At 36.5% G+C, this 24298-nt stretch overlaps 3 protein-coding genes across 8 annotated transcripts; 1 reads left to right on the top strand and 2 right to left on the bottom strand.

The window, feature by feature from the left end:
* LOC109717905 (mucin-1-like) lies at positions 1310 to 2578 on the top strand. The gene has a single exon (XM_020243861.1). The coding sequence runs from the start codon at positions 1310 to 1312 to the stop codon at positions 2321 to 2323; it is 1014 nt and encodes a 337-aa protein (XP_020099450.1). The 3' UTR covers positions 2324 to 2578.
* LOC109718873 (protein SPA1-RELATED 3-like) lies at positions 4315 to 8907 on the bottom strand. 6 transcript variants are annotated; one of them, XM_020245337.1, is made up of 8 exons: positions 8804 to 8907; positions 8255 to 8645; positions 7957 to 8114; positions 6691 to 7603; positions 6257 to 6403; positions 5461 to 5772; positions 5004 to 5063; positions 4315 to 4710 (listed from the first exon to the last, which is right to left on the bottom strand). In XM_020245337.1, exons 2-8 carry the CDS (start codon positions 8465 to 8467, stop codon positions 4522 to 4524), a joined length of 1992 nt encoding a protein of 663 aa, XP_020100926.1. In that variant the 5' UTR covers positions 8468 to 8645; positions 8804 to 8907; the 3' UTR covers positions 4315 to 4521. The 6 variants fall into 6 exon arrangements, 5 of the variants coding, with proteins under 5 accessions (XP_020100926.1, XP_020100922.1, XP_020100923.1 ...); XM_020245334.1 differs by lacking the exon at positions 8804 to 8907 and having other exon boundaries at positions 4574 to 4710; positions 5461 to 5548; positions 5641 to 5772; positions 8255 to 8733; XM_020245333.1 differs by lacking the exon at positions 8804 to 8907 and having other exon boundaries at positions 8255 to 8721.
* On the bottom strand, positions 11526 to 17786 carry LOC109718578 (probable serine/threonine-protein kinase At1g09600; the record flags this gene model as incomplete). The annotated part of the gene is given in 8 exon segments (XM_020244871.1): positions 11526 to 11885; positions 12162 to 12590; positions 12806 to 12917; positions 13025 to 13125; positions 13922 to 14149; positions 14696 to 15013; positions 15550 to 15834; positions 17730 to 17786. Coding segments are annotated over 7 exon segments (1668 nt in total). The 5' UTR covers positions 15721 to 15834; positions 17730 to 17786.

Raw genomic sequence — 24298 nt, 5'->3', positions numbered from 1 at the left:
GCATTAGTAAAATATTTTATAAAAAAAATTGAGATCCCCTCACCATAAACATGCTTTATATATCTTATGTCCATAAATTAACATATTATAATTGATAATTTAATCATGCTAACCATTGCAATTATCTATTACTATGCACTACTTTGTTAGGCATAAGTTTTCATGAAATTTATAGTTTCTTTCTTAAAGCAAAAATGAGGATTTTGCCAAAAATAATAACAATATTAAATTCTTGCAATAATTTATTAGGCATTACTTTTGGGATATAATAAAATACAATTTAAATAGTTATCCAAACTTTGGACATGCTTGCGAGTCTTAACTGCATAAATGTTTTTTTTTCTTTTCTTTTTCTTTTTCTTTTTTTTTTGTAAAACTCTGTTTACTTTTACTTGAGAAAATTAATAAATTTAATTTCAAATGAAAAGGCTGAGTCCCCATCCTCGCCTCTCATTCTTATTCTTTTTTTTAACAGGAATTAAAGAATTAAGCACGCGAACTTACGGTTAATTAATCCTTCAATTTCTTTTTTGAATTCAAAATTCGTTGCACTTGTTAATATCAAATTAAATAAATTTAACAAGTAATTGTACGGTTTATTCTTATATTTCTTAGATTCCTATATATATATATATATATATATCTCTCTCTCTCTCTCTCTCTCTCTCTCTCTCTCTCTCTCTAAATAGTATATAATATATATACTACTGGCATAGTCAACAAATTAAACATGACATATATATATATATATATATATATATATATATATATATATATGTATGTATATATATATATTTATATGTTGCATATATAGTCAACAAATTAATTAGATCATATATACTAGACTTATTTGCTAGCACGTTGTAATTAATAGATTATTGTAGTATTGCATAAGCATAAACTTAATTTCTAGTTGTTTACTAGATTAAAATATGGCATGTATTTTTTCAATAATTAATTAATAAAAATCGAACTTTATCTGCATATACATGGATGGATCTAGCTATTGTATCATGGTCAACTCTATACAATGAACTTCATATATACGATTACATGTAAGCACGTTTTTTAAAGCTCAATGGAAGTGTATGCTTATATTCATCATTTTATACTTTAAATTTTTATTATTATTATTAATTAGTACAAAACCTTTTAATCCTATTCCGTTTTCTGAATCGGTTATTTTATCAACTTCAAATAATCTTTAATTGTGAATATGCTCAGCTCCTCTCTTTAAATACCACGGAATCTTAAACAGCCAACAAGAGGAGGGAGCCATTTAGAACAAAGAGAGAAAAAAAAAAAAAAAATGGCAAACTCTCTCCTGCCTTTGATCCTCTTCATAGTTACGTTCGCGGCAACAGCCGCGTACGCCGTAAAGGCTTCTGCCCCTGCACCATCCTCGACATTAAGAGATTATATCACTTCTACATCAACACACACTGCTTCCGCTCCTGCACCATCGTCGTCAGGAGGTCACAATACTATCACATCATTTCATACCGCACCCGCCCCTCCGCCCTCCTCACCGTCAGGAGGATACAATACTGTCACCTCAAACCACACTACTTCCGCCCCTGCGCCGTCCCCGTCGGGAGGTTATGTTCCAGTCATGTCAAACCATACTCCGGCTCCTACACCTGCACCGTCTCCGTCGGGAGGCTATGTTCCTGCCACGTCAAATCATACTACTACTCCTACATCTGCACCTGCACCTGCACCTGCACCGTCCTTGCCTTCAGGAGACCACATCACTCCCACACCCCCGCCGCCGCCACCGCCGCTCGGGGGCGGCAACGACAATGACAGAAACCCGTCCCCGGCGCCAGGACCCCGCAATTACGACAACCATTTCAGCTACTCCCCGGCCGCCGCCCCGTCCCCCTGGGGAAGCGCCTTTCACCCCGCGAACGGCACGAAGGGCGGCTTTTGCAACATAACCGTGATCACAAGTGCCTATACTTTCAAAGCCAACTCCACCAAAAACGCCACGAACCCGTGCCCCGGCACTTCCAAGGACAAAGGCAAAGCTAAACTGAAGTGCTGCAAGAATATCTGCCGGGACGTGCTCTGGGACGGCAGGAGCTGCGGCACTTGCGGGCGAAAGTGCGGCTGGGGCCAGAAGTGCTGCAAGGGGAAGTGCGTCGACGTTCTCTGGGACGCGAGGAACTGCGGCACATGCGGGCGCACGTGCCGGTTCGGGCAGCTGTGCTGCGGCGGCACGTGCGCGGCGGTGGCCTACGACCCTGACCACTGCGGCAGCTGCGGCAACAAGTGCACCCCCGGTATGCGGTGCGAGTACGGCTTCTGCGGGTACGCGTAATGATCGACAGTATGCATTCCATCGAGTTCGTCACGGACTTGATCAGTTACAAATTAATGTGGTTCGTGTTTCGTGTCGGTCTATTTTATTTTCTTTTTAAAAGTTTTTTTTTTTTTCTTGTTTGGGTATTTTCTTTCAAATACGGCAGAGAATAGATTATCAAAATTTATGAAGCTCGTAAACTAAGAGTTTCGATGGCTTTAAACCCTAAACTAAGAGTTTCGATGGCTCAGAATACTTATTCGGTTTTCTAAATTCGGAGCAAATAGTCCAAACATTGCGATTTGTTTCTTCGCTTTTTAAACATTTGTAATTTTCTTTTAACACTTAGTTTCTGAACTTTTAGATGTATTGATTCTAATGTTCAATTCACGATAAATTCGAACTTTTATTATGAAATTGTGATGTGTACTAAACGGGCAATTGACCAGGCGAAGCGATCAAATTCAAACATTACGTTACAGATATGGTCAGTTTTTTCTACAAATTAGCATCGTGACATATTAGCACGTTTCATAGAATTGTCACCCATTTTTAAGAAAATAATAATAATGTGACGAGTGATTCTTTGATAACTAGCTTTATAGGATTTATATTACTTAAAACTCACCCTGCCCAGAACCAAACTTGGAAAATTGAAATAAAAAGATTAAAAAAAATGTATAGACTCGCTTGAACTTTGATCTTATTGCAAATCGTGGGGATTTAAAAGTTAAAATTATCACCTAAGTAATTAATTGTTTTAATCAATCACCTACCTTAAAATTTTTTATCGATTATTCTACTGTTGCCATTACAGGAATGTCTCTGGCTAAAAATAAAGTTTTGAGGTTTTCTAATAGCATTTGGAGTTTAAAGTTCGGATGATGATCTGCAACACTGCTAGAATTCAGAGAGGCTTCCAACAAGCAGATGTTTGAGGTTTGGGTAGTAACTTGTAATTTAGATAAAATTCAATGTGATTTGATTATTTTTTTTCTCTTTTTTCATAGTTTTTTATCCCGTGATAATTACGTGCTGATGACAACTTGACGAAAATTAATGTGGGGTGATTGACTAAAATAAATTCATCATTCACATGACAAATTTCAACATTTTTTAAGACACTTTAAACAAGGATTAGCAAATCAAGCATGAAGAGAAAAGGCACTTCGAACAAGAATTCTCACTATGATAGATTTTATTTTCTTTTACATTTAGTTCATAAAATATATATATATTATATATATATATATAGAACTGAGGCTAATATACTATTAATAGCACCAAGTCATTGGTGCTACCAAGTTTTTGGCCATTGGATTAAGAGATGTGCGGTTAGGATGTGGGCCCCAAAGGTTGAGAGAGAGAGAGAGAGCAGGGCTTGCTGTGCTCCTCTACCGTTTTCGATGATGGAATTTCCGAATCGACGATCAGCTCCACTAGACTTGATCTAACGTATTTGAATTTCTAGAAAATAATTTTTGGCGATTTTCGATATCATTTGACCTTGCAATCGAAAGGATTCAAAACCAATAATTTTTAACAGGTTGAAAAATAAAATCTATAAAAAGTGGTGATATAGCACTAAAATTTCGATCAGAATATTGATCTTGTTGTAGATAGTAAAAAGAATTTTGTATCAAAATTTCATCTGATTGAATACTTCTAAACACGTTTGTGTGTGGGTGGGTCGCCGTCTTGGAGTGCTTCTGCTGTCCCTTAATTTGAAAACGGCAGATATCAACCATTAAAAATTATGAATTTTGAATCCTTTCGATCACTAAGTAAATGATATCAAAAAATTTCAAAAATTATTTTCTAAAAACTTCTAATGCGCTAGATCAAGTTTAACGGAGCCGATCGTCGATTCGAAAATTCCATCATTGAAAACGGCTCAGGAGCATAGAGACGTCCGTGCTCCTGAGAGCACAGCAGCCCTGCTCTATATATATATATATATATATATATATATAGAGGACAAATGAAAGAGGGCTTTAAGATCTATTTTAAACCAAACACAAGAAAAATAATAATAATACCCAGAATAACTGATGTTTACAAAAGCATTTTACTTTCCTACTTTGCATTTGTTAACACCAAATCCAGAAACCAGCTTTCAGTTGAGTTGACGAAACCCATGAATTTTGCACATTTTGGTGCCCCTCATTTCATTAAATTATTAGAAATTACGTTACATATTTCGGTAAATAGTTAGATCAAATCATCTCTAAAAGTTTGATGTCACCACTCGAATTTGCGGCGAGTAAGGTGGAAGACTGGCCGCGCCAGCAAACGCAGGACACAAAATGCATGGCATCGTCGACTTCGCGGCCATAGATAGGATCTTCACTGTTGAATTTGTACGATAAGACCGGCATTGGGAACGCTTTATGGTACACAAAAACCTAATAGAAAATGTATGAGAAGCAGAACTAAGTTATTTTTGTATTACCCAGATGAAGTTAACTTGGTAATTTTTTGACAAGTTTGTTGAATAGACGATAAAAGAAAAATTGGTATCTAACAGCTTAAGCTTAGATTAGGAGGACCAGATTTCGAATTCCACCAAGTGATCTATGAACACACTATTTATAATGCAAAGCTCTTGCCATTAAATCAAACTCTCGAGTTTATAAGAGGAAAGTGTTGAAGATTGAAACATATAAGACAATGTAAACTAACGGCTTAAGTTGCATACCTCATTTGTTTCTGAGCCTGTTGCAATGTATCCATTCGAAATCGACAAGCCAACAAAATTCTGTAACCAAAAGGGCAAAAAAAATGAGAAATGGGCAAAAAAAGAAAATTTTCTTATTTGTTTCTTTACAGTCAAAAAAGTACCTAATAAGGTACCATTATATAAGTGCAGAACTATGAAAAGAATGGGAAAACATCATAGATTCGTTCGCTGATGATCGAACAGCTGTAATGTTTAACAACTACACAAAAATCAATCAATATGATTTGCATAAGAAGGAGCAATCCAATTAATGAACAAACTGAAAAAAGAAAACAACTGCATCAAACAATTGAGTTCTGTTGGTTAGGTTTGTTTTGAGACTGTTTATGTGGAAACAGCATAACGAACAAAACCAACACAACCAAGACACACCAAGAGAGAGATGACTAGATGAGCTCTTATAAGCAACATTTACCTTCAAATTTGTATGGCCTGTGAAAGTCTGCAATGAGTTGTCGATCACCCTCGAAGTACACGTAGACAAGTCCCACAGTTTTAAGGAGCTATCAATAGAAGCAGATAAAAGTGTGGATGAATCCACAAACTTAACATAGCTTACTGTCTTTGAGTGGCCAATAAATGTACATGAAGGTACCCTTATGTTCCGACGATCATAACAATACACCCTATGATCAGCTGAACCAATCGCAAGGAAATGAGAAGAGTCAGGTGAGAACTGAACTGAGCACACATTCGCATTTGTTTTGATTGTACAACTGCTCCCTCCCTGCCATTAATGAATCGAGTTTGTGAGGATGACATCGGTTAGTGCAAAATATAAAGAGACAGACGAAATTTATAGCTATTATAGATCACCGCCTATACTTTTGATTCTCTTTTTTAAATAATATACATGGACTAATACCCTCAATTTATCACCTACCCTGTTTTCCCAAATATTGACAGAAATTGGGGTAGGAGGTTGATCAATAAGGTCGGATTGTTCATTTAGTTAAATTTAAAAAGAAACAGAAGGCCTAGGTGGGCATCTTTAACTAGCTAGAAGTTTAGGGGCAACCATTTGATTTATATATATATATATATATATATATATNTATATATATATATATATATATATATATATATATATATTTGAAATTCTATTTCTCCATAAGTGGCTATTTTATTATAACAAAGTACAGGAATTTTATTTTTTCAGCTTTGTATTAACAGTCAAAGCTGACATACTGCAGGTGCAAGAATGGAATTGCCTGATTCATATTCCATATCTTCACAGTTCCATCGTCGCATCCGCTAGCCAACATTGTCGGGTCTAACTTCGAAATGTCAACTGACCAGACCCGCCTTTCGTGCTCACCCATTTCCGCGTAGAGTTGGTTTTTTGTAACATCCCATACCTAAAAGATAAAAGCAAAAAAAACTTCAAATCTCTATGGTACCATTATGCTCAAAAAAGGCCCATCTTAGAAAACGTGGAAATCAAAATTTTACCCATTAATTTGATAACTGCACAACTTAAAATAAAGGATAATTTTGTAAGAAAACTGCAAGTTTGAGTGCTATATGGAAATTTAGATTTACATGAGCATATAGTAAATATATGATTTTCCTGGAATGTATATGTAGAAGCCCCAAAGGAAAACTGCCTTTTAAACATTATGTAAGGAACACAAAAGTATTTTACCTGGATAACACCTTCAAAGTTACTCGAAGCAATTTGACTCCTAATGTAACTATTCCAGCAAATACTGCTAAGCTTTGATCTGCTAGTCATTTCAACTACCGGATAGTGAATGTCCAGCTTTTGATTCAAAACCATATCACATTCGAAAATCTTTATCTTCCTATTTACATTGGCAGTAGCGAAAAGCTCTTTGTCCCGGTCGAAACCCAAAGCGCACACCAAATTGGATGAGTTCAAGAGATCCCCTTGCTTTAACTCGGCCTGGACTTCAAACTTACTATAGCAAAGATATTTAGACAAGCTCTCAAGAAATGGGTTAATCCATCCACCACTACTAGTTCCTCTAAAAGTGCCTTCCCTGTAAGACAAATCATCAAATGAACTTCCTTCACGAGTTTTTGGGGTTCTTTTCACCGGGACGCATCTTGTTGAGAAATAAGTTGCTTCTAGCCTTTTAAAGTTATTCATCATTCGAGAGCTTTTCGAGGCGGCATTTTCTTCTGTTACCGTGCTTAGTTTTGAGCGTTTTCTAGAGCCCGAACATGTATAATCCTCGTCTAACTTTTCAACAGATGAGTACAGCTTGGATCGATCAGCTTTTTGAGAAGCAGGAAGCAGTAATGGCTTCTCAACCTTTTCTGCTGCTAAAAGCTCATCCTCAATTGATTTTTCAAATAAGCTGCCACACTTTTTACTGATCGATTGATGGACCACGACCTCTTCAAAATCAGAAGAGAGTAAGCATATAGTATCGTGCAGCTTATCAGCAGCTTCTTGCTTCCTTTGCTGCAGCTGTAAAAGAAATTCAAGCAGTAGCTCATTTTCATCAATCTCTTCTTTCACCTTGATTGCCGTCTCACATTCTTGCAGCCTCTCTCTTGGTTCGTTTAGGAAATCACTAAGTAGCACCTCACTAGAGCATATAAAATTAAATTAGTTACACATCATATAAAAGAGAATCAAAAAGCTCTATTTTTTTTTTCATACATATCATGCCAGAAACGAAGTTCACATACTCCCCTCAAAATCTCAAGAAGCATAATTTTGCATAATTTCATGATGGTATGCATAACACAAGCATAAGGATAAACACATGAAATTTCTAAAAGCATAAGGAAATTCTCGAATTATACATGGGTAAAAATCTTAACAACTAAAAGTTTACATGGTATAACTGTAAGAAACCCTTTAAGTTGATTATTAATTATAGGAGATCAAAACAAATTAAAGCCAAAATCAAAGCTTTCGAGGAAGTGCAATTCGAACCTTATCTTTGGCCGCGAGTTCGGGTGAGGGTGCAAAAGCAAGAGGCAAAAGGAAGAGACTTTTGGCAATTTGAGAAGCACTTCTCGGGGAAGCACCCGCTGCCTCAAACTCGACATGGCTTTGATCTTTTCCTCCGCTGAACCGAACACGGAGAACAACTGCGCCAAACACACAAAACAAAACAACAAACATCTCGCGAATCTTGTCGTAACTAACCAAACATGAGCAACAAGAAAATAAAAAAAGAAAAAAAACAGAGAAGAACAAAAAGAGAATAGTGTACTTAAGAATTTTCAACCTCAAACAAAAGAACGCCTAGTCGATACGCATCCGACGCAAACGTACTCTGCCCACCGGCTGCCTCCTCCGGGCTCACATACCAATCCAACTCCTCGCCGACGACGCTCTTCACCGCATATCCCCCATCACTCGTTGCAACTACTAATACCTCACTCTCACATCGGCCCAATATCGAACACTCGGCGGGCACGAAAAAACGGACCCAGTGCATATCATTAATTGTAAAGCAAGAGGGCCGGAGTAGGCCCGCGATAGCGCGGCCATGGCAATGCGCATCACCGACAACGGCGGCGACCTGCCGGAAGATGTGGAGCCCGACGGGCCGGTTCAGGGGCCGGTCCGGGTCATCCAACCAATTCCGCAAGGTGGTCTCATTACAGGCCCTGAAACTGTTTGAGGAAATGCCTCTGAGAGCCATTTGAATTGAAACTAACCTCTATCTATTGCATTTGTGAAAAGTAACACAACAATGTAGCAGTAGTAGTACTAGTAGTGCAAATTACAAGAAAATAAAAAGGAAAAATAGGATTTTTAAGCATTTACTCACCTCCTTTTCGACACATGGATAATAGAAAAACGCCACCCAAATGAGGAAACTCCCCATTTTTGCGTCGCATAACGGTCGATATGTATATATCCGTATGCGGAAACTCCTCGTGGGACAAAAAAACTATATATATATATATATATATATTATACTATAATATATCATACTATATAATGGGAAAACTTCAAAAACCCCCCTGTGGTTTCATGCATTCTCACTTTACTACCCTGTGGTTTAAAACGTATCAATTTGCCCCCCTGTGGTTTCATTTTTATCTTTTCGGAAGCTTTTTCGTTAACATTTCGTTAAATTATATACAAAAAACTTCAGATAACCATCTATATTTATCGAATATTCACTTTAGTATCCTTTAATTTTAACTTTGTCACTGATTTTAAAAAAAAATAATAATAAAATTGATAACAAAAAGAGAAAAACGAAACCACAAGGGGGCAAATTGATACGTTTTAAACCACAGGGTACTAAAGTGAGAAAGCACGAAACCACAGGGGGGGTTTTTGAAGTTTTCCCTATATATATATATATATATATATATAATATAATTATATATAATATAATGATAAAAAAAGGAATAGCCCACGTGTGGAAATGGTTTTTAGAGGCGTGGAAGCGGTGATAATAAACTTTTTGAAAGGTGATGGGAATGGAGGGGAATTGTTGCGTGGACCGGGTGTATGGACCGGGTGTATGGACCGGGTTTGTCTAAAACTAAAATTTAAAAGATTTTTAACTGTGTATTAGGGTGTGTTCCTTTTATGAAAGAAAAAAAAATTTATTAGAGTTTATTTATTTTTCTGAATCTCATAGTAGAGCTCGACAATGATATTTAATAACAGGTGTGTTTTAACTGTCCTGCACAATAAATCAATAATAAATACTAATTTGCGACTTCGCCAAAGGAAAAGTAGATGTCGATCTTAATATTCAAACAATGATGCACGTTTATATATATTTATTTTATTCCAAGACAACTTATCTAGTCGCTAAATTTAAATTCCTGGTGAATCTGGTCTATAAAATGTGGTTCATGCAACCGATTTGTCGTAAAAATGGAGAAAAAAAGAAAAAGATAAACATGTATTTTAATTTCCACCGCGTGTATATAATAATAATAATAATAATAATAATAATAATCCAGCTTCTTTAATGGAGTAACAGCTTCTACATTTTATCGGCCACATCAGCGTGAATCATAGTGTTTATTGGGTCTCTTCTATCATTTTTGTATACTTTTAATTCAAAATTTTTATTTTTGAATTGAATGTTTTTTAAGGAAAAAATAATTTTAGAAAGTCGCACGTTATTACGGGATAGGGAGAAAGTCTTTTCTGCAAATTGTTAAATTTCATAAAATAATAAAGTAGAAAAGATGATAAAAATAATAATTTTTTTAGGAAAAACTTCAAATACTACCTCGTGGTTTCGTAATTTTTTATTTTAGTATCCTGTAATTTAAAATGTATCAATTTAGTACTTCGTGGTTTTATTTTTTCTTTTTATTATTTTCTCCGCTATTTTTTTTGTTAAATCAATGACAAAAGTTAAACTAAAAGGTAATAAAATAAATATTTGATAAACCTACGTTGGAATATCGGAAATTTTTTACATATAATTTAACGAAATGTTAACAAAGGAACTGACGAAAAGAGAAAAATAAAATTACATAGTACTGAATTGATATACTTTAAACTATAACGTATTAAAGTGAGAAAAATACGAAACCATACAGGTGTTTACCCTATTTTTTAATATGCGCCTTTTTTGATATTTTTTTGCTCAGAAATTTCTTTTTTTTCTTGCTAATTTATAACAAGAGGTGGTGGGCCCGACATGCCTGCTCGTTCTCCACGGCCCACAAACGTAGCTGCCACGTGGCGCGTCCTGAGCCGCACGAGTCGGAAGCATTGGGTTGGCCTCGTGAATCTCTGAGCTTGTGGTCGAGATTCATCGAGTAGGAGATATGGAGCGTGCTTTCCACGTGATTATATTGCGATGATTTGATTGGTCGGCTCATTTCGCTAATATAAAAAAAAAAAAAAAAAAAGTAACACCTCCCACTCAGAAATATAGGAGCCACAAGTACTTCTACAAAGCTAGATACTCATATAAGAATCGAACCACAATTTAAGTTTGTATGCTCTACTTGAATTTTTAGCATAGTTTCAAACGGTTGTTTCAGTTTGGTTCATGTATATTTTTAAGTTTTACACTTCGTTTTGTTCGAACTTCTGAAATAATTCGCATTCGTGAATTATTTATCATCATTAACCTCAACAAATGGAATATTTTATATTTTATTCAACAATTTCGTTACGTTATAATCGAGGCTGAAAAACACAAAATTCTTCACCGCTTTTTGCGATGAGAGAACCCATGCATGCCAAAAATCACACATATTTAAACAAAATTTCGCACCAGAGATCGAAATTTTCGTGTAAAATTTAGAGGGTTGAAGCATATTAACGCAAAAAACGACTACAGAGACGCCTTTAATACAAATCTCTCTCTCAATTCAAACAACTCTAGGGCTTCTTGCTAAGTTCTGCTACAACCTCTTACAATGGAAACCTTCTATTTAATAGACCAATAATAATAAATTTCCTCTCTTTCCCTCTCCCCCCCCCCCCCCCCCTACCCACCCTCTCACCTGAAACACATAAACAAGCATCTCACTTTCTATACAACAAACCTCACTCCAATTCCCAAAACCAACCGCAACATGTTCCAAATCGTGAATTGCGAAGAATTCGTGTTAATTGCTCCTTTCATGCTGACCCCGTTGAAGGTTTTGCGGCGGACCTCCGTGACCTAAGGTGAACACCGGATAGGAGGGCGCTCGGCTTGACGGGTAGACTGGGCCCACACCGAAATCGCTAGGGTTGATGCCGAATTGGTTCCCTTCCCCGACCTTTCTTACTTTCGACTTGTCGTGCCGGGCCCGCCGAAAGACTTCTTGGATCTGGCGATCGTGATCCTTGAGCATTTGATCGACATTACCGGATGGGCGTATAAGTGGGCCTGAGTAATGGATCTTGTTTCCCTTGGGCCCAAACCCCTGCTGCTGTTCAAAAGATATTTTGAAAGTTTTTCAGATTAGGAAAATTACAGATGAATGCACGCTTCAATTTAAAATCCAGAAAAGTTGGAATTCTGGTAGCTGTTTCAAAATGACATATAGTAGGGGTTGTCAGCATAAGTTTCTCAAAACTAAATAGTCCGAGTCCAAATGACGTTTATCAACTTATTGCAGATTTTAACAGCAATATATTCCGATTCATATGAACGAAATTATGTTGAGTTTGATTAACCGAAGAAAAATCAAAGCCTAGCCACTTACAGCAGTTGGATCCATGTTGCCGCTCCTTTCACTTTCTTTCCTCTGAAGAACTTGACTGTATTTTCTGGTGGGTTCCAAGTGCTCATTACCAGCTTCAGACAACCTGGCTGCGTACGCAACTGCTTCTACTTGAGCACTGATTTTTTCTTTGCTATCTTCTGACAAAACCTTCCTCCTCACTAATACATTGGTGACCTCAGATGCTTTGGCCGCGTCATCCTCTCTCTGCTGAGTCTTCAACCACTGAGTACGATGGACCAACGGCCCAGAATGGGAAGCCCTATTAGGAAAGAGCTTTTGGGAATCTTCAGCTGCTTCGAGGACTGGAGTCGGTCGGGGTGGCTCGATCGGAAAGCCGGAGGCGGCTTCCTCCTGATGAGGGTTGAACTTCTCACTCCGACTCATGGAATTGGAGTGGATTTGTCTTTTCTGGAATCAATTACACAAAAAAATAAATGTGAGAATGAAAGTTACGAATAAATGTGAGAATGAAAATTATGTATTTTGCTATTTTTGCAGGCGTGGCCGTCATATTCATACTTTTCAAGGTGTTGATAATCAAACTCCTCAGGGTTGTGATTGGAACTAACCCAGAGAAATAGAAGACAAAGTATATAAATTTGCATACAAAGGGCGAAAATTACCTGCAATGATGAGGATAACTCTGCATTTGCATCAGGAGCCGGAATAGCCCTACACTCTCTGAATCTCTTTTCTGGGTCAACTCTTTGGGCCTTGTTTCCAGTAGCACCTTGCCTGTGCACAGGGAGACCACACTTTCAAATAAGTACTCAGATATGTAGCTTCACAACAACCCTGAAGTAATTCAAGCAATTGACATTATAAAAGGAGCCAGTAAGAACCTTCGAGCTTCCTCATCTCGCCGCTTTGCATCAAACTCTTTGCTCGGAGGATAGTTCGGTAAGCTTGAAGGATCACAAGGCAGTGGCTTCGTTGTAAAAAACTACAAAATCAACATTAACTGATTAGATGTAGAGAAAAGAAATGTCTGTAAGCAATGTCTACAAGAATCGATTGTCTCACAAAATGAAGGTTCAGATACCTTCATACCAAAATAATAAAGAAAAACAACGCAGCAAATGTGACAATAATTATACTGGCTCATGTCCACTAGCTGGATTAGCAAAATGCATTCCTTGGAAATGGAAACTTGTATTTACTGCAGCAGTGAAACACAAAGTGTGACTATAACTTGTTATTTGGCTTCTTAGCACAATCAGAAATATCCGGAGACACTAAGTACACTGATTTAGAAGAAAATCAACAACAAAATCATCGGATGTGGGGTTAAAAGGTCATGCAATTTCAAATATACGAGCTCAATGTATCAGGGAAAAAAGAAAAGCATAGAAGCTAAACTCCTCACATGTGTATACTGGAGACATAAACTCCTGCAGTTACCAAGTAATGTAGCACAGTGTACACACACCAAAAAAGGAAATAAAAACAAAAAAAAAAAAGAACAGTGACTGATTGTATAGGTACATTGTAAAGTGTACTCCAAAAATAGAAAGACTGATTACTCTATGATTTAGACTTGATTAAAAATCAGAAGCAGAACCCTAGTGATTAAAGAAGAGGAAACTATAATTGAAGTCAAAGAAAAAAAAAGGAAGAGTATCACCAGTTATGATACACAAAGAACTTGTTATGTTTCTAATAGTAATAAAGGCTATATCCCGATATTATTGGATGCAATTAAAAGTGATGGTTAAAAGTGGAAATAAAAAACTGCATACCTCGCTCTTGAGGGCAGAAGCAGCAGTTGTGCGATCTGCTGGATCTATGGAAAGAAGAACATCAATTAATGCTAAAGCAGGGGGAGGAAAGTCTTTAAATGTTTCCGCCACACATCGTCTATAAGGGTGTTGAGGTTTGAAGATGGTAGCATGAGGCAACTTAGATTTTCTCCAATATTCCTCAGAGGGTGAACCACAGAGCTTAAATATTTTATGCAACTGCTCAACCTGACAAGGAAAATAAAGATGGAAACAAAGAATATCCTTATTATGTCTTACATATTTTATGCTGCTCAAGCTTGACTGTTATTAAGCTTAAAAGCCTCCATTTGAAAATAAGCAAGCCTTGCTTGATTCCTTAAACAGGAAATGGTCCTCACACTAAGTTTTAACATAAGCAATGCCATCCTGATCAATCTCCGGTAAAAAAGATTAGAATAAATAGATTAAAAGTTCGTGTTATTCCTTTATGAAAATAATTATAAGAAGCATATTAGATTTCAACTTATGTTTATAGCTACAAAATTATATCATGCTGACTTTAAGCACTTAACAACTAACTCCAAACATTGCTTTCCAACCACCCTTCTCCTATACCCACACCAATTAAAAAGATAACATTTGAGCTTCCACTTTTGGGGCTGGAAAGCTCATTTTAGCTTCTCGCTACAACAAAAGCTCCAAAATTTTATGTAGTCAAAAAGCCTGGTTTCTTCAAGATTCTCTACGAGCCAAATCAAACAAGCACATAAGAGGTCATGAAAGTAACAGTACCTCAGTTCTTCCGGGCATTATAGGCTTGCCAGCATATAGTTCGGCAAGAATGCACCCCGAACTCCACAAATCTACTGCGACGCCATAATAAGTGGCCCCAAGTAGAAGCTCCGGCGGCCTATACCAAAGAGTGACCACACGGCTTGTCAGTGGGTGCCGTTGGTCGGGATCGAAGAAACTCGCGAGGCCAAAATCTGCAATTTTTAAGATGCCACTGTTGTCAATTAAGAGATTGGAACCCTTAATATCCCGATGCAAAATTCCGCGACTGTGACAGTGGTCAAGCCCACGTAGTAGTTGTTGCATGTAACATTTGACCTGCAAACATCGCTAACAAAATTTAGGAAAACTTGCATGCACGACCCCTCTATCAGTTGAAATTTGAAAATATCATAAATGTTTTTTTTATGTATATGAACATGCCCTTCAAAATATCATAAATCCACAACCTTCTAGCGGCCATGAGACGATGGTATTCAAAACATTTGGATCAGTAAGATTTGATATAAATAAAGTAAAAGAGATAAAATAACAAAAAATAAAGGGACTTTAAACATACAGCTGCAAAGTTATCTACTTGCTTGTAAAATCTGAATTTCTTTATACTACTCTCCAAAGTGCAGTTTCTTAATAAGAGTATCTTTGAGTTAGCAAGTCATCCAACTCATGAAGGAAGTTAGTTCTGTATTGAATTTTTTTTTTTTGAAGAGAGGTATTTCTGTAAGTACAAGAGTATATATGTGAGAGCATATTAAAAAAGAAGAATCAAATTTTTTCAAGAAATAGTTGTAAATAAATAATATGCAGGGTTATTGCGTGAATCTCTCTTAAGAATAATACTACTTCTCACCAACCTGGGGTTCAGTGAACTTGAGACCAGGGAAAGAAGCGAGTCCGGCAAGGTCATGTTCCATGTATTCAAAAACGAGGTACAAACTGCAAGACATCCGTGACGTTACTAAGCCTTCCAACTTTATAATATTCGGATGATCAAGTCTGCGCAAAATCAGAATTTCTCTAGCCATAAACTTTACACTTTCAGGTTCCAAAGTGTCGAAACGCACTTTTTTCAAAGCAACAATTTTTTCTTTATCAAGATCACGAGCTCTATATACATTACTGTATGTCCCTTGACCGATCTGCACCCAAATGAAAACATAATAATAATAAAGTTAGACAAATGAAGAGTCGGTGCTAGATATAAATCACGAATAATTCAAAATCCAAAGAGTTAGCTCTATATTTATACTTAATTAACAATATAACCCCCTACCTTCTTCAAATTTCTCGTTAATGCCATTTTGAAGACTGAAGTCGTTAAAGAGACCGCCAGACCATAATACAAATAATTATGCACTATTCAACAAATCCTGAGTTAAACTGGTTGCTGTCATGCAGTTTGCACCAGTCAAAAGCCACCACTATAAACAATGGCAAGTCTCAATAACTCCCAGAAATATATTCCTTCCATCTACGGTCATCTAAAGTTCTCATCGTCAAAATACTTTTTCCTCTCACGCCTCCATTTTATAACAAAAATTTGGAATTTTCATGACCAAGCACAAGTTAACCTAGTAAAAGATCCTTACATAAAGCTTGGCGATCTGTAGTGTTAACACATGAATAAGGCCTATAAAATAGTCCATGTCAACAAGTGCCAGCAAATGCTTAAATCATTGAGGCTAACATGGATAAGATCTTTAAGAAGAGGCCTCTTTCCTTTAAGCATGGCTCCACATTTCATTACTAGTGACTGCAGTAGCACTGCAAAAGGTAAATCTTATCCAAACATTACGTTGTCGCATCAAACATAATGTTATCTATAGTGTACATTAGATTAGCGTTTCCCACTTTTATACGTAATAATTAAAACGAGTCAAAATGCCATTAGGATCAATCACATAATAAAATAATTGAGGAAACAACAAAACATCATTGTAGTTGTTTTCTTCATGCGCTAGCATCTCATCCGACAATGTTAATTTTAGTGTATATTGGGAAATAATGGAATATTAAAAGTCTAAACACTTTGATTGAGTAATAATAGGATCGCAAGATTAGAAGATTTGTGAATTAAACCACAGGCCTTAACTGAATGGACGAAATATACCGCAAATAGTTAATAAAGATAACCTTATCACCCAATCTGCTATAGATTGCAAGAACACAAACATGCTGAATCCTGTAAATGCCAAAGAGGAAATCTATATCCTCGTTTTTCTCAAGAAAATTAAAGACAATGAGATCACATCCGACAGAATATCCTTAAAACGCCTACGTAACCCAAAACTCACAAGAATGTCATAATTACCAACAGTTCAGGTCCAAGTAAAAACTTACACACAAATAATATAATATGACTCATCCCATTATAGTATTCTTGCTTATACAAAATATCTGAAACAGTATCGCTGACTTATTATCAAATCCATCTTCTCACATGTCACTAACCAACTTTAAATGCTCATTGCCTGCTATCAACTAAAGCGACTAGCCATCTTTATATGTATTTTAACCAAGTTCTCGACAGCCTGTGGAACTGATTCCTTCGCATGTTCCTGTTGACAACGTTAAAAGCCTCAGTCTCCTCCACATCCCATATTCTGAAGAACTCAGTGAACCTCTTTGTCGCACCTTACTCTTCCACTAATAGCGTCATCGCGACCAGCTTAGTGCTCAATTTAACTGACAAATGCTACGGTAGTACTGCTATGAATCTTTACAATGCAAATTACTGCTAAAACTAGCTAAATTTTCTCAAGTATATGATCCGATAGAATCGCTTTTCAAACCATAGCTTATTAGCTTCCTGTCTGATAAGGTTGCTCAGTCACAAATAGTCAAAAACACCACGTATAAGCTGGAATATCTAAAATTAGCTAAATTGGTCCAAAATATAAAGCTATAATGCACACCCTCGAGCCTAAAGAAGAGGGGGAGAAAAAGGAAAGGAAGCGGAAAAAAAAAGTTTGTTTTTTAATTTCTTTTTCATATTTGAGGTATCGCAAAAGGCCAAAAGAAGAAAAGATCTTACTTTATCGAGCTTCTCGAAGGAATCCGCACGGCGCGGCACCCACCCTCGTATATGGCCTCCCCCCGACCGGATAGCGAGCGACGGGGGCCACCCCGCCGCCACCTGCTCACCCTCCAGGGCCTTCGGACGCTTCCCAGAAACCCTAAGCGTTGGCTATACCGACGCCGCGTCCTCTCCTCGTCCCTCTCCCTCTCCCTCCTCCTCTCATCTCAAGAATCAGAATCCGTTGGCGCCTAATCGGTACGCTGCCCGCTGCTTCCTCTCCGGACGCCGCCACCTAGACGGCGCCTCCCTCTGCATCTCCCTACTCACGGACGCATCCTGGCTCGCCGAGCCGCCACGGCCCAACCTTGCCGCACCGAGAACTTTCGCCGGCGCCTACGCCTGCCGCCGTCGCCGCCGGCAGCATCAGTCAGCGGTGGCGGCCGCTTAAAGCCCCGGCTACTCCCTGCTATCTCTCTAAGCACTCGCCTTGCCGCAGACTCTGCAGCCCATTGGCTCCGGGGCGGCGCTCCTCGCCTCCTCCGCCTGCTAACACCTACACTCCGCCACAGTTTTGTTTCTTTAACCTTAGTCCCGCGATCTTTGGCACCTCCGCCGCTGCCGCCTGCCGACGACGCGCGTCGAACGGTGCCATGGAAGAGCGGGCGAGGGAGAAGCCCTACGGGAGGAGGGCTTTACTAGGGGTTTTCGGCGCTTCGATTCAGCGTTTACTTTGAGGGCATCTGGGTAGGGTTTTCGCTCTGGGGGGGGGGGGGGGGGGGGGGGGGGGGGGGGGGGGGGAGGGGGGGGGGGGCGGAGGGCGGGGGGGGGGGGGGGGGGATTAGGGCACGGAAAGAGTGGGGACGGCGGAGCGGAGCGAAAGCGGTCCCTCTTCGACCGTAAATCTCCCCATTTTTCTCCTTCGTGGAGCAGCGGAGCGGAATTTTTATTTTTCCTTTCCTTTTTTTTTCCCATTTTTTGTAGGTACAAATAATAAGAATTGCTTTTTTTTTTTTTTTGTTTTTGTTTTTTGTCGAGTGAAAGTAGCAATGTGTTTTAACCGAGCTGTTTTTTTTCCTCAGTGACAGAGGCATTAATGCGTGGACCGGGTCCGCCACGTCACTTTTGTTTCCAATGTTCAGAATTGTATATAATACAAAGATATAAGAAAGAGTATAATGGTTGGATAGAATATATTTTAAATTTTAAAGAGATATAGCTAATAATTTTAATTTTAAAGTATAAATAAATGACTTTTAGAATTTACAGGGTCAAATATTTAAATGTCCTTGTTGGCGGTAAATTATGCTACCCGACAGGTAGCATGCTTAGTTAGATCCGTTCATCTCTAAACATTAAAATCTGAAATAGGCTCCGGCTAAAGAATGGCGCGAAGTCTTTTATTGTTGGCCAGATCGCAAACAGGTTTAGCCACCTTGATCCTAGTTATTGACTCAGGCTTACATCGAATAAGAAAAACTTTTTTGAATAACAATTCCCAAAGCACAAGATTGCTGGTAGTGAAAACATGCAATAAGGAGATGATTATGCATTACAATTACTCTTAAACTATATTATATCTACACCGAATGCAAGAAAGATAAAATGGTGTAAAATGAAAATTTTAATTGCATAAAAAGGTCATATTTACTCTTTTCCTTTCTTTTATACCCTCAGAGTCAGTTCTACTGCATCTGTAGTTAAGGTGATGTTCGAAACACTTTTTTATAATTTCTTGTTACTTCTTTTTTCTGAATATCATATCATTTTCGAATTTTTCAGCATGTCTTTATTTGCAACATACCCTAATAGGTTTCTTCGAAAGAAGAATGTATCAAAGCCTTTAAGCTTTGCGTCATTGCTCCTCTTGTTTTAGTTGTTCTCATCAAAGTCATCCAGTTAATGATTCTACGTGTTCTCTATTGATTTGTTTGTATTTGGTATTCAAAAGCAGGTGTCGATCATTTTTCAATTCAATGCGATAACAACTGTGGCTAGTGAAATTTTCGTGATACATTTTGTCCTTTCTTAGACTATCCCACATATCGTGTCCGTCCTCGAATTCCTTGGCGATTTAGAACTCCGAATCCACACTTCTATTGCCAAAACCTTTTCTTCAGCAATTCCACATGTTTCACTTTAATTCTTTCATTCATGGGGCTCTAAAGTAGGCGTCAACAGCCTCGTAAAAATTTAGCTACAGTAAAATTATTTTTATTATTATTATTTGAGAAAGAGTTAGTATACTACTCGCTCAAAAAATTATTATTATTATTAGTGTCATTCCCTATTATTTATTAGTAGGGATGGATGGATGAACATAGGCTCAGTGGTCCATGAGTAACATGTCGTGGACCGAGTTCACACAACAACTTCAATGTGTAACGGGAGTGAGCAGTTTCCGCATTTCCGGGTAGTGGCGCATGCGGACGCGCGTCATCAACCCTCCAATAAAAAATTTATTCAATCGCGACCGTTCATTACTATACGGCGGTGATAAGCCGCAGATTAATTGAATCACAGATTATATGCGGACATGTCCTCCCAATGGAAACGTACGGAACTATCTCATGGTGTTGATGCACGGTCAAAGTTGTTTGACTCTTTTTTTGAGTCAACATTAGCTTTTTTTAAACACCTTGCTTGGATGATGCACGGTCAAAGTTGTTTATAGATTCTTTTGAGTCAACATTAGCTTTTTTTAAACACCTTGCTTGTCCAACAATTTCTTTTTAGTAAAATATTTACCCCAAAAAAAAATCTCAAAAATTTATTTGTTCTAACTACTAAGTAGAAAGAATAAACTTTTATTTTTTTTTATAATTTTTGAGCTCTAGCTGCAGTTATCTAGTTGTACAATATCTTATTTCTACTTTTTCCATTAAAGAAATAAGCAAAGATTAGATCTCAAAACTCCTGCAAAAAATTTGATTGACGTGTCACCGATATAATTAAACAGTTGATTTAATTATTGCATCATCTTAAAGCCGCTAAGAATCAACCAGTCAATTACCGCAGAACATCGGTAAATAATTACATAATAATTGAATCAGCTGTCGTGTGATTATTTTGTTAGGATAATTGGACATGTTAAAATTAACATATTGAAATAATCTAAATAGAAATTAGAGTTCAATGTATTACTTACCACAAATTAAAATTTGATATTTACATGTTTGCACGTATGAATGAATTCAAAGGCTTCTCTAATAAATTTATTTAAACACTTTGTTCAGTAATTTTAATTTCAGGGAAAAAAAGAGATTATTTTCTTGTTATTTCAAATCTTAAAAATAAATCTTTGAAATTCAAAACTCAACATTTGATTGTCGCACGTTGGTAGACGATTTGACGGGAAAAAAATAATGTGATTTTTAGAAAACAATCTTTTAACCCTTTAGCGGTCATTAGACGAGTTCAAAATGTGGAAAAAGAATAAGCTACATTTTACAGAACCAAGTGATGAAAATTTTATTTTATGTTTTTTTCCTGCTGTCCTTAACTTTTTCGAGGCTGCGATGTCTTAGTTTCTGTAGCTAAATTTATTTACCGACTGACTGAAGCAACTAATGTGCTACCTTTATCTCAAAAAATTTTCAAAAGCAAAAGCATGATTCTATGATAATAACGCTTATATAACATTTTTGTTTCTTTTATGAAAATATTACTCAAATAGTAATTTATTTTACAACACTATATTCTATTATAAAGTGTTAATCAGGAGAAAATCTACTGTGTTATACTTGCATCATATCATCAGTAATAAGTCAATCATGTTTTTCTTATTGAAAGAAAAATATAAAAAAAATATTTTTTTATTAATCATGATGGGACGGATAAATCCAAGAAGAATAATGTTATTTTTGACAGGGAGAGACCACAGTATAGTTATTTTTTCAGATCTTATGTGTCAATATAATGACTATACCACAGAGGTTGATNCCTACTTCATTTATTTTATTTAAAAATAAACTTAGCTGAAAATGTGAATCAACTAGGATTCGAACTTGGAATCTCGGATACCAACCACCAATTGTTTTGCCACTTGCTCTGGGGTCGGTCGGTCGGAGAGGGACAGTTCAAAATGTGTGTGGAGAGAGAGAGAGAGAGAGAGAGAGAGAGAGAGAGAGTGTGTATTATGTTATGTTCTTTGAAAGGGAAGCAGTGTTCTTCTTTACTGCATAAAGATCCAAAGCAGAGAAAAAATAGTAGTGTTCGCTTTGCATAGCACTTTTTTGTCCATTTTGTTTTGTTATGTCCATGCCACTTTTTTAAACTCGCAGATTCACGTGCTATTGTACACAATCCCTTGTAATCTCTCTTCCTCCGTATCTATTTGTTTACCTGTGGCTCAGTGACAGTAGCATCTGTACCCAAAAAAATATATATAAAAAAAAAAAAAAAAAATACATAACTAATCCAAATTATGAATTATCTTAAATTTACTATCTAATTTTAAAAATTATGATTTTATTATCCAATCTTTTAACTAGTTTGATTTGAATTAGTAAAGAGCATTTTTACTTTAAAAAATTTTTAATATGTTTTTTATCTCCACATACTTAGCTAACATAGTTTAACTATAAATTTATTAAAATAAATAATTAGCTTAAATTTCAAAATTAAAATATTATTAACTAAATCAAATTAAACCAATTAAAAAACTAAATAGTAAATTTAAAAATTTAAAATATTAAATAAATAAATAGCTTCTGATAATAATAAAAGAAAAGGCTGATCAGCACTTTGCTCTGCCAAGGGATCAGACCCCGTCCACGTGGCATCTTGTCGTTACTCGGGTGCAGTTCCAGGGTGTTGTCTATATCATTCGTGGTCCTCTACACCCCCCCCCCATATAAATGCACAGTATTAAAACTTTATTTGGTGGGGCCACTAAAAATGTGTTAGGTTTATTTGTAGATTAAAATGTATGATGATGATACTCTAACTTATGCTTGATATTAATTTTTTTAGCAATTTATGTATGCAGGTAGGGATGTCAATGGGTATGGATATCCGAAATTTTATCCGAATCCGAATCCGAATGAAACAGATATATTCGATGCTAAATGGATATGGATTGAAATAGGGATATCAAAAATAGAAATCCGATGGATATGAATTCGAATATGGATTTTGACTGTACCCAACCCAAACCCAAACCCGAATCCGGCCGGAATCCAAATTTATTTTGTATTATATATAATATATATAAAAATTTGATGTTATATTTGAATTTATATTTTAAAAATCTATATTTAATATAATATATTTTGAAATATTGAAAAAAGAAATAATTGTTTCAGGTTCAAATTTTCGGGTTCGGGTTCGAGTTTCGAATTTTTGGTCGGGTTCGGATTTGAATATGGATTTTTTAAATCCGTCGGATTCGGATTCAGATTCGGATTCGGATCTCGGGTTTGCAGTCGGGTTCGGATTTTTGAAAATCCGCCCCTAATCCGACCCGTTGACGTCTGTGTATGCAGGATTTGTTACTTTGGTAGATATAAAAGAGACCAAGAATTTGTGTTTGTTCAACAACAATACTAATACAAAACCAGATATTCAACTTCGCGGAAGCTTAGAATAATGTATGAACGAATCGATTTTGAAAAATATAAAACAACTTTAAGATAGAATCAATCATCTTGCACAGCTTGTGTTGTAGAAATTAAAACTTTGAAAAGAGTATGTTTGGCTCAGCCCTTTAATAACGCATAACCATGCTTAAATCGTCAAGCACAAAAAATAACAATACGAACAAAATAATAAATAATAATAAAATAATATTATTAGTTCAGCCCTATGTAAGGGCATCATACATAGAAATAATATCAAACAAACCGTAAATCATAATTTTTTTAATACTTTAAAAATCAGAAATATATTCTAACCTTTTGTATCCATAAAAGATTAGGACTCACTGCTTAACAAAATGCCAAAAGTATAAGAGACATTTAAAAAGCAATTATTATTATCACATAATTTCACAGAGATGTTCACAAATTATCTATCTTGTTAGGTAAGGGATAAGATCCACTATACTTATTCATTCTTTTGATCACATACATAATAATTAGAATATATATTTCTCCAGATTTTTTTTTATTTTAAATTAGAATTATCTTCTTTCTCTCAAACTATCAAACTACGGATGATTTTAAACCATTCAATCTTTGCTAAATGTTTATGTAAAAATTACACTGGCATGTACCCTTCTTAATATCAGCCATTAAGAAATAGGCTTCTTAGATTTTGATTTTTTTTTTTTTTGACTTAATTGTTTTCTACTTTGTTGAATAAAAAGCTTTATTGAAATGATGGCTGATCAATTCAAACTACTTAATTATTTATTTTGAAAAATAAAAAAAATCAAAGGAGTGTGACTGAAATTAAGGGGGCTATTTGAAGAAATTACTATAGTTGAGGGATTCTCCGCACATTTTTACCTGCCAGTGTAAATCAGCCACGTGTGGAATTGTACGTTCCAAATACAACGCCCTCTGTAGCGGATCCGCCCCTTGATCCGTTTCAAATTTACCCTCCAATCCAAACTCTATCCGCAATCGCTCTCCCCGTCACAGCTC

The sequence above is a fragment of the Ananas comosus genome, linkage group 12 (assembly GCF_001540865.1).
Source record: "Ananas comosus cultivar F153 linkage group 12, ASM154086v1, whole genome shotgun sequence".
NCBI classification, from domain to species: domain Eukaryota; kingdom Viridiplantae; phylum Streptophyta; class Magnoliopsida; order Poales; family Bromeliaceae; genus Ananas; species Ananas comosus.
This window is presented reverse-complemented; position numbering and strand designations above follow the sequence as displayed.

Coding starts and splice junctions, on each gene's coding strand:
- LOC109718873 (XM_020245333.1), bottom strand. CDS start 8,674: ATGGCTCTCAGAGGCATTTCCTCAAACAGTTTCAGGGCCTGTAATGAG. Junction 8,115..8,254: donor TAGGCGTTCTTTTGTTTGAG/GTTGAAAATTCT, acceptor TGTTTGGCGCAG/TTGTTCTCCGTGTTCGGTTC. Junction 5,773..6,256: donor AGATATGGAATATGAATCAG/GCAATTCCATTC, acceptor CATTAATGGCAG/GGAGGGAGCAGTTGTACAAT.
- LOC109717905 (XM_020243861.1), top strand. CDS start 1,310: ATGGCAAACTCTCTCCTGCCTTTGATCCTCTTCATAGTTACGTTCGCG.